At 36.6% G+C, this 10,956-nt stretch overlaps 1 protein-coding gene across 1 annotated transcript; it reads right to left on the minus strand.

The window, feature by feature from the left end:
* Positions 1–4,536: 4,536 nt before the first annotated feature.
* On the minus strand, positions 4,537–10,600 carry LOC145214626 (activating signal cointegrator 1 complex subunit 2-like). The gene is made up of 11 exons (XM_080083185.1): positions 10,366–10,600; positions 10,066–10,259; positions 9,272–9,411; positions 8,718–8,943; positions 8,156–8,365; positions 7,357–7,608; positions 7,186–7,275; positions 6,417–6,769; positions 5,706–6,028; positions 5,126–5,282; positions 4,537–4,942 (listed from the first exon to the last, which is right to left on the minus strand). Exons 1-11 carry the CDS (start codon positions 10,427–10,429, stop codon positions 4,645–4,647), a joined length of 2,307 nt encoding a protein of 768 aa, XP_079939311.1. The 5' UTR covers positions 10,430–10,600; the 3' UTR covers positions 4,537–4,644.
* Positions 10,601–10,956: the final 356 nt, after the last annotated feature.

Raw genomic sequence — 10,956 nt, forward strand, 5'->3', positions numbered from 1 at the left:
TGACTTACAGAATGGTTGTTTTGGTATTTCCTCGTAGAGTTGTAGGACTTAAAGAGCCCCGGCACCGGAAAATTATTTTTTAATATGTTGTTTGTCGTATTTTTATAAACACGATTCCAGGTTTAAAACCACAAAAATCGAAGTTTCTAGTCAAATATTTACGTTCTAAATCTAAAAACACTGACACCCTGCGGATATTTTGTCACTTTTTTTTGCTCAAACGTCATGTGACGTCACCTCGTACCAACTTGGTTTGGAGCTTGTTTGTTGTCGGTGGTTGTATAATATTTTGCGACGCCAATTACGTTAGTCAGGTTAGGTATTTTGGTGTTTAATTGCTTTCATTTTTATACTCAAGTGTGCAAATATGCCTGCAGTGTGTTCTGTGTATGGTTGCTATTCGAGAGGAAATCAAAAGGCCAGCAATAAGACACTTTTTCGCTTTCCAAGTATAAAGCGATTGCGGTCAGCTTGGATTAAATTTGTTAACATGAAAAGAAAGTGGAAGGGACCAACAAAATGCAGTGTTCTTTGTAGCCTACATTTCACAGATGAATGTTTCACAAATAAACTGCAGTATGACAGGGGTATGGCAAAGTTGTGGTGTCAAAGCCAAATGCCATTCCATGTATTTATGAGAACATTCTTCTTCAGCAAGAAATGGCAATGAGAGCAGCTGCAAGAAAAGTAGTCACACAGCGTAAGGTATGCTTTAGTTCAGGGGTCGGCAACCTTTTTGCACTGCGGACCGGTTTTGAAAGTAAAATTTTATCGCGGACCAGTCTTCAAAAAATTACAATTTATAGCAATGAAAACGCCTAAATTAGTTTATCATCCCCGGGATATATGGGCAAAATGCTTCATAGCATTTATCCTGGAAGATTATGCGGCCCGGTAACGAACTCCTGCGGTTGCCGACCACTGCTTTAGTTAATTTTATTCTGAAATAATCTCATTTAACATTATAGTCTTCAAAATTACCATTATGTTATACTAACTTAGTTTATTGTCATGCCATGTACTTGTGTGGTTATTTCATAACCACAAAAAAGTGTGGTTATGAAAAAAAGTGTGATAATATCAATACATTTTCATGTAGGGAACCACCCAATCTAAGCTATGAACCAAAATATATTGTGTGTAAAAGAAAACTTCTTCACCTCCTAAAAATTTGCCCGAAATGTCAAGGTGCCACAGTACCCACCATAAAAAAAATTGTTTCACTTCTGACTGTGGCTCAAGATTGTACTGCTCTCTGTTGCAAATAAGTGGAAAAGTCAGGAATTCGTAAATGGTGTACCAGAAGTAAATTAACTGCAGATTTCCCTGGACACTCAGCTAAATTTGGTACATACACAATGATGGATCTTTGCAACAATAAAATTGTTGGTATTAACCTTGTTCAGGTATTCAGTTGGTAATTTCATAATATTTTCTAGGGCACTGAAGTGGCAAACTATGGAATAAGATGCTATGGAATAAGAAGGATTGGAATAAGATGCTACGGAATAAGAAGGAGGGGTGCATTGAAAGCATCACAAGCAAAGGATTGTTTATTTAAGCCTTTGTGACTGACAGGCATCCACAAATCATTAAATACATTAGTGAAGAATTGTCAGAAACAAAACATTATGTTTGGCATGTAGCTACAAGTATGATGAAAATAAAAGATGAGCAGTATATTTGTGTTTATGGTTTTGAATTTAGAAGTCCAAAAGAAACTGACAGCACTTTCTAACAAAGCATATTGCAAAGAGTTGGGACCTTGGGTGAAAAGCATATGCAACCACATGTATTGTTGTGCAGCAACGTCACAAGGGAATTCACACCTTATAGTTGCCAAGTGGCTGTCAGTCAACGTAACTCAGAAGTCTTCCCCAGCACCATTCAACAAATTTTCTGTAGGCAGTATATCTGTAAAGCCTGAATACATAGAGGTTGCTGGTGGAATGTTGCATGTTAGTAGTTGGTACAGTAAAACTTGTTCGTGACAGGTGTTACCCTCATCCTGATTTCCGAATTAACGTTTAAATCGATAATATGCTGCTTCTAATGCATACACGTTGAGACATATATTCAAATCCAGGATGTGCATTTATACAAAGCAGATTCGACTCAGAATATTCGTTGAACTTGGCTAACTGCTGTTGCACTTACTAATTTCATGGCAACAGGCGCATGATTTTCTCTCCTCCATTACCACACAGTTAGTACATAAACACCTACAATAATACTGTTACGTGAAAAATACCTTTTGTTAACAACAAAACACCTACCTTTATAAGCAAACAGTTGTTATATATTCCTTAACTGTCAAGTAAGTGTCTACGTTAATTTTATCAGTTGTAAACAGTAAAAAAATGTACGCATCAAAGGTAAAACAAGCAACAAAAACAACAGCTGACCAACGCCATTGTTAGAAGTTGGTACGAGGTGACGTAACAATCGCTGCATTTTAAACCAAGGTGTCGCTCGAGAGCACATTGTTTGATTGAATATCTCGAAAACGAGAAATCATAGGACAAAAAAAATTAGTGATTCGGAATCCCTGAATTATGGCAATTCTAAATGGCTAAAATGTAGAAAAAGTCACATCGCCGCTGCCGGGGCCCTTTAAGGTCCAAGCTGAATAAGGTTCCTCACTACATTTCCACCTTAACTACAACATTCAGGATTTATTTAACCAAGAAACTCGCTTGTTTACAAATATCAATGATCTAAAAGCAGCTTGTGACACCACAGACGAGTTTAAGATTCGATTATGCGCAAACAATTGTTCTTTTGCAACACAAGTAAGATTGCAGAACCTTGGGCTCTTGTCTTGGTAGTCCTATGAAATCGTTTAATTTGTTTATCACTGCGGGACCATTCGGCTCTAGTTTGAAAACTGCTTCCCTAGAACTAATCAAGTAGGAATGTGAACTAAAGGTCAAAAAAATCGTTTTGGTCTGTTTTTCAGCTATATCAACATCCTAAAATGTTTTTTGACATCGAAGGCCGCAGGTTCCCAACCCCTGCTTTAGATAGACCAACCCTTCTATGTGTTTGAGAAAACACAAGATTGTAGCGGCCTCTCTCACTTCTGTTATCGTGTGCCTTCATACTACAGCGAACCGGACAGATTGCCTTCTTTCTCTGACTCTCGTCTTATGCGTCGTATTCGCTCATTGTGTTATTCTATTACGATGTACCTCGAATAAACACCTCGCTACTGTAATTGTTTTACTCACATTGCTATACCTAACGTTGGAATACAGTGAGACTCGCAATGTAGTTTCTGTTTACGGTAAATTGATCATAATTACTTGCAGTTGAAAAATGTATTTCAAGCGCCTGCGTTGCAAAGAACCTAATATACTGTTAGTAAAGTAAGTAAAGTATAAGTCACAAAATTTTCGTCAATATGGTTATGACTTTTATTTTTGTGGTATTTACTGTTGTGTGACGAATTGAGTGTATGTTCTAAGCAAACATTTTATTCCACGGTGATTTCGATATGGGTTGTACTTTCCATTGTATTTTTCATCTCCACTGCATATAGCATTAGAATTAATTGAGTTCTTCCGCTTTTATACCTTTCACTGAGTAGTTAGTAAAAGCGAACAAGGACAATTAACGAACTTGTGACGGTATCGGGTTTTCCCATAAGCTGCAACGCAGATGAGCAATTTGTCAAAAGCAAATAAACTGACGTTCTTAAACTTGTCGGAAATTTGTCATGGAAGTAATAAACCAACACTAAGAATAAATCTCTTCCCAAGTACCACGGTTAGTTACCATATAACAGCGAGATTAAAGCCTAATAGTCACTAGTATTCGGCATGTGTGGTATGTTTTACGTTATACAACATGTCTTATGTTCCAGCAACCTGTTAAAGACAATAGCTTCTCTTTTTTAGATACAACAATTAATTAATTTATGATGCTTTAAATCGGCGGTATTGAAAGTTTAGCCATTAGTCGCACATTTGGTGCGTTGCTAATACGAGGAAAAAGCGGGAATAATTTAAGCGGTTAAACTTATTTCTTCCCACAAGTTTACAAAAATCGTAGCAGCACAATTGCTCTAAAGTTTCACTAAAACGGAAACGCAAATTGGTGTGATACTGACTGACAATTGAAGCAATTGCCTTTACTGAACCAAAATGGTTCTGTATATTAACATTAAGGCACTTTGTCGATTTACCTTATGTGTTGTGTCGGTGTTCTCACATACGCGTGACAAGGAAACTGCTCATTTCTTTAACAAATGCGTTTGCACAGACCGCCGCCAGAAGACTCACTGAACTTGTTGAGGGCTGATGCGCCAGACCAAAAAAACGTAAAGCTCGAAACAAACCACTTAATTTTTGGTTTAGTCCTGTTGTTTGAAGTTTGTTCGTTACAAAAATATGGAACTTGTTTTCTTTGAGTCTAAGCAATTTGATTCGAGATTCCGGCCGGCCTTAATCAGCAAATCGAAAGTAAACTTTCTTGGCTACTCAGAAGTAAACTTTCTGTTAACAAGAACTAAAATTGTATTTGTAAATATATCGATTCCTAACGCAAGTAAATTTTATTCAAATAATCTGCCCACGAATTCACCTTTAGCGAATAAATTATGCAATGACAACAATATACACCAAACATGCTGAGCAGCTTAATTCACATTCCCGATGCGGCTTTTCGTGTAGCTAAACTCTTTCGATTATGGTTGCTACGTGATGATTTGTTCGCTTCTTTTCTCCTTCTATCTCGTTCTTCATTCTTCTTTCTTGTTTCCTTTTGAGCTCCTTCAGTTGGAGGATGTTGGCTCTGGTTTTTCTCACCCGGCTTTCCCTTTTTCCTTGCAGCTTTCCGCTGGAAGTCTTCTTGCCTCCGCTGTCTTGCAGCTTCCTTGCGCGCTCTTACAACCTCTGGATTTTCGATAAAGTTCTGTCGACTTGTTTCCACTTGGTTGGGCCTAAAACGGATTCGTTAAAGTTTTAATACACTTAATAATGAGGCTAGGTTTGTGGTGGTAAAATGAGTTGTGCTAGTATATATGGATAAAACGCCAGCTGAAATGGCGCGAGTCGTGGCTCAGTTGCCGGTTATTCAAATCCTATAAGACTGGTATGACCCAAAACAATTGCACGTATTTTACCGTTCGTCGTCTGAATCTGATTCTTCCTGTCGAATCATCTGCTGGGCTTTCAACCTCCTTGCCAGTAAATCGTCAGCATTATCTAAGTCGTTCGCCGAAACTTTGACGTCATCGTACGTGTCGTCATATTCGTCTTCGTACACGGCAGATTCTCGTACTACATTATACATGTAAAATGGTTCCAATCTAGGTTAAGTTATTGACAAATTATACTAATATTTTTGACTAAATAAACTGATGCCAAAAATAGGACAGAAAATAACACACCACTAGTTCTGCATTTTGTGAATTGCAAAGATTGAAATCGGTTAAGTTAGGTGAATCAAAATTGCTTACATCAATTTTCCTACAGTCACGTCTCAGATAGCGCACAAACCTTACTTGAATGTTAGAACCGCCAAGTAACACAGTTTAATGGTAGTGCAGTTGCAGCGGATCATACTGTTACTCACCCGACTTCTTCTTTACGATTTGGCCTTTTACCACGGCTTAGTGGTTGATTAAGTAATATCACTTGGGTACGATGGTGTTTGCTTTTCATTGTTCACAATAAGATCGCAAACACGGTTCCAAAACTTACCAGGTAGTGAGAAATCTTCTTCATCGCTGTCCCCTTCTTTAACCAGGTCATACTTGCTGTATAATTCTCGTAAGCGTTCAAACTCGTTCTCTGCACCCCAGTGTTCAATGTCAGATTTATCTTTCTTGCCACGATGGATTTTTCCTTTGTCAACAGATTTTCCTGCATTTGCTGTCATCACGTCAAATTGGTCATTGTCATAAATGTTTTTTCGCTCGGTAATCACATCATTTATTCCAGAAGGTCCCGGTTGCTCTTCTGTGTCTGAAGGTTGATCGACGATTTCGGTCTTAGGTGGTTCAGAGGTAGCTTGCTCTTCAGTTCTGTGTACAGTAAACAAAACGTTATTATTTGTTAAAGCAAACCTTTAATCAAATCTTGCTTGTAAGGTTATATTTTATACTAAGACCTAGTTTTATTGTCGTTAGCAGGCAACATCAAATACATATAATCAAACATTGCCCCTCTCCACTGCCCTTTTGTGTTTTAAAAGTTTAAACAGAGTTTTGTTCTAAAGCTATAGATAAGCTGACTCAACATTACCCACCGACTGCCTCTTTACATACTGTGTTTTAAATGTTTAGATGCCACGCAGCAATATCAGACTTGCTGGTTTACATAAATTAGAATGTAGACCACAAGTTTCCATGGTGATGTCTAAAAGTTTAAAAATAAACTCTGTCTCATGAAATAGATTTTCACATAACTCACCTGTTTATCTTTTGAATGTCAGGTGGTAAATTGTCATCTAGAATCATTTGAATAACTTTCTCAGGATTCATGTCAAAACGCTTTAAGCAGGCCTTAATGAAAGTCGCTCCAAGATCATGAAAAAGATCCTGAACTGATGACACAAGCATCATCATTTTCATGTCTTCATCTGTGTTTTCCTCAACATGGGGAGTTTTGGTGGATGGATTTTTCTTCTGCGGCACTAATTTTTTCATTGAGGGCCCATTTTGCACTGGTGCATTGGCTCGCTGGTTCTTACTTGATGACGTGAAAATGTCCTTCAAGGTTTGTAAGATAAACTCTGGTTGTGCGGCCTCAATGTCATGACATGTCTAAAATGGTAGATCAAAGCAGTGATAAGCAAAAAAATCATGTCTAATGAATTCATACTGGGATCAGCCCTGAAGCGTCGATGCAGACCAGCGATCCTGGCATACATATCGATAAATCATTGTACGCCAGGCCTATTAAACGCGTGTACCGAATCAGCTGGTCTTCCAAGCATTCCCACATGGCAAGGCACAGGCTAGAAAAATCCAGCCTGCGGTGAGATTCGAACCCATGAGTCTTCCTGGGACTCACGCTCTACCAACTGAGATACACAGGCTCAGTGGAGAAGCCGCAGAAAGTTGAATCACAAGCACCATTGCCTGCCTTGTATGCTGCACATATCAGCTTCGTAGTTGGGGACTATTTAACAATTTGTTACAAACATAAAGTTTAATTTCATGCAAACGAACAGTCTGACCTGCAATACTGCTTCAACATCTTTGATAAGATTAAAATTTTGTTGTAGTTCACTGATTAATGGTCGATGTGATAACAACAAAGTAAGGTTCTGCAAAAAAAGTAATTTGTGAAAACCTAAAGAACGCTGACAATAAGCCAAAACAGTGTCAAATAAAATCTTGTAACATACCTCAAAGTATCTTTCAGCCATTGCTGTTTGGGCATCTTTATCTTCTTTGGTAGCTTTTAATATTGGGTTTAACAGACAAGTATTTATGAGATGGTGGACAATTTTTAGAATTGATTTGTGAGTCAACTTTAAATGAGTGTTTAGTTCTTGGTATGTAGGAAATGGAATACAAGACTTTCTCTCATGCAATGCCGACTTTAGTGCTTTCAAAGTTTCACAGAATATAGTGTCCAGTTTGTTGACCAACCCAGCCTACAAAAATGAAAATGCAAGTCTATTTAAAACACAGGCATATAAATCTGTATTTCAGACAATTGAAAGGTTTCTATGTGCCACACTAAACAGGCAACAAAAAAGTTTTTTTTCTTAGGGTAAACTACAGACCTCACAATAAAAATTGTATACCAGTAGTACCGTTGTTTGTTTGCACTTTCACAACTATTTAAAAAAATAAAGATGGAAATGGTACGTTAACACTATTATTTGCTTCAAGTGTTATAGACAACCATGTGACAGATGATAGCTCATCCATAAAAAGAGTCAACAAAAGAAGAACTGTAGATGTGTTTAATTGTGAGAAAAAAGCCCAACTTGTGTAAAAGGGCCATGACTTAATTGGGAAAAAGGCACTCGAACAAAATTAAAAGTAAATAAACTAACACAGATAATCCAGACCAGGCCTAAAATATATATGTTATATTTATTGTAAATTTTCCTGAAGACATCATCTAACAACAAATTTCATTATTATTAGTGCTGTAATTCAACCACAGCTACATAATAGTCATAATTTATATACCTCAAAAAACACAATACTACACTTTGGATACACGTCCACCAAAAATGCTTGAAGTGTGTGAGTGATGTCTGATAAAAACAGGACTAGGTCAGAGAAGTCAGCATCATCCATTTCCTCAAGATGTGAAGTGGGTCGACCACTTGCAAGTGAAGCTGGGGTATTGGCACCATCACCCTCTTTTAAACATTTATTTTCCGTTTGGGTGAGAATCTGAAAGGTATGTTCCGAAATACATCACAAAAGTCACAACTGAAACCACTATAAACTGTGTTTTTTCGGCTATATTTTGCTTTTGGGTGAAACAATGCATTGCTTAATACCCAACAAGTAACTATAAGGACACATGGTAAAATACACAAGTGAACAGTCCAAATCACATCTTTTATAAATTTAACACATTGCATTCAATGAATAATTTGCTAACATCAGTGAATATTAAACAAAACATGAAAAAACATTTCAAACTTTGTTTGTGTATTGTTTGTTGAATGGTAACATCTAGTTAAAACATCAAAACTATAAATTTATACAACATCGCTACGTTAACATAAAATAATAGTACCTCAACAACAGTTTTGGCAGCTTGCTGAAGATCGCTGACATAGCTTTGCTGACATTCAAACACAGAGCTGACCACCTTTCTTACTAACTTAATACTATGTTGATTTCCATATAAAGCACTGATGTCCATTAAACGTGGAATATCAAATAGAAAATTATCATAAATCAATTGCCCAAAATATTCTTTGCTTATAAATTCAGATTTTGATTCCCTTGTTGTCGACATTCTGCAATGTATCAAACAGATTGAGGCAATTATGAATAAGCAATCATCTTAGTTTTATGGTGGAAATCAATTGGAGTCCATCGCTAATTCGCAACCACACAGTAATTCAAACTGTGTACACTCTATACAGTATTCAGCAACAATCAAAAATGTGTGCAGACATTTTAAAATGTGGTTGGAACCGTCTAATCTAAACAGTTTAGTTACTTAGTTTTTTGTTGCTTGACCAACTTGATTTGAACAGCAGTATTATAATGTATATACACAGAAATGTTACAAACTATACAATTTTTGTGCCAAATAAGTAAAGCATGATAAAAATCTTTTACCTTTGAAACACCAGAAAAACTAGACGGTGGACAAGGTCATGCTTTCTTTTGATATTTGCAGGAAGGTCACACTGCTTGTATCTTGGTGCTTTTCGTAAATAGGAATTCAGCAAAGCATGTACGGATTCATCATTGACAACCTACAACAACAAAGACAAGGAATTACTGCAACCTGAATTTATAACAAAACAGTTGTTTATGCTAAGAAATGAAATACTGAAAAAAAAGAACAACATGTGTAACAGTCTATCAAAGTTATTTGCATTGCATGCCATGGTATCGTTTTGTGATAAAATTTATCTGACCTCCTGTTTTGTATTTTGTTTGTTCCTAATGCCTTATTCTGTTGTTAACAGGTTTGAATAAAATCTTTGTTTTATAAGATTGAAGCTGTGCCTAAAGATCACAAGCGCTCTCAGATGTAATATTTGACAAAAAAGGTAAAAGTAAATTTTTGTGGAAAAACGATTTTCTTCATAAGTTTGTGCTCAAATGTCATGCCATTTTAAATTTATGAAAACACATAATATATTTTTAATTAAAAACAGTAGCAGCCAGTCATGTATCAAATAAAACATACACAAAGAAAAACTCAAATAAAATCTGGAAGTGTTTTTTTAATTGCAAACTTTACACATGTGCCAAAGTGTTTAAAATGCAGTAATTCACAGCTTTTTCCAGCTTGGTGAATATTTTAGTAAAACTTTGCTTCTACAATTTGCATCAGCCGACAAAATTATCTCAATTCAACCACGCACTAGGAAAAGTAGCAAACAAAACACTTTTTGTAATACCTGGCACCAAAACTTGGGATGATCTAGCATTAAAAGCCATTGGAGATCGGAAATTATGTCATCTAAAACCGGTACATACTGCTTTAATTCCTCAGCATTTTCATTGAAATGATGTGGGACTGCGTAATATTCAACACCTGACAGGGTCTTATGGCATAGGTCTGAATGTACAGATTTTCGGTACACCAATTCATCTAAACAAAATTACGTTTAGCGAACAATCAACCATTCCAAATTTAAATCACTAGACTAGACTAACAAATTACAAATGTTAACAGTTAGCAAATCGACAAACAGCACCTGTTTTGGGATCAATAAAGGCAAACTCCAATTCCTCCAGAGGAACAATTTTGCTTTTAAGCATGTTTTATGAAAATTGCTGGTTGTTTTTTTCCAATTTATTTGCTGTCCCGTCCCAGTATTGTTTTCCAAACGAAGAAAATAGAACAAAGTTTACACTTTAGGGGAAATCCCCTTATCATGTTTTATTTCCAGCGGGTTGCGCAATGGGGGGTAGAGCTCACTGATCTCTATAAACACTGGATCGCGCTACTCCGTTGAACGGTTGGGTGATTTTTGAAGCAAATTGAAGCGTAATGGCGGCTGAAAAGGAAGCCCCAAAAATGCATTGCGGGCAATGGGGAGAGAGTGGAAAAATGACGATAATTTTTATTTTAGGCATTTGTGTAGCGATTTTTGCAGATATGATTTGTAGATTAATAGGACGCATGTATTCCAGTGTTTAATAACCAATAAATATGCGTAGATTGACTGTGATGTGTATTAGTGTATGTGTACTCGGAATACATTGTTCAGTTAATGTTGAAATAAATCATTATTGAGTGGTAATAAATGTTTTATTGTGCAGTATAAGTAGTTTACATGCATTTA

The sequence above is a fragment of the Phallusia mammillata genome, chromosome 2 (genome assembly GCF_965637545.1).
Source record: "Phallusia mammillata chromosome 2, kaPhaMamm4.hap1.1, whole genome shotgun sequence".
NCBI classification, from domain to species: Eukaryota; Metazoa; Chordata; class Ascidiacea; order Phlebobranchia; family Ascidiidae; genus Phallusia; species Phallusia mammillata.

Excerpts from the sequence above, each read along its gene's own strand:
- LOC145214626 (XM_080083185.1), bottom strand. The coding sequence starts at position 10,429 with ATGCTTAAAAGCAAAATTGTTCCTCTGGAGGAATTGGAGTTTGCCTTT. Across the intron at positions 7,609-8,155 it reads GTAGTATTGTGTTTTTTGAG|GCTGGGTTGGTCAACAAACT; the intron begins GTATATAAATTA and ends TCATTTTTGTAG. Across the intron at positions 5,283-5,705 it reads AGAAGATTTCTCACTACCTG|TACGAGAATCTGCCGTGTAC; the intron begins GTAAGTTTTGGA and ends TGTATAATGTAG.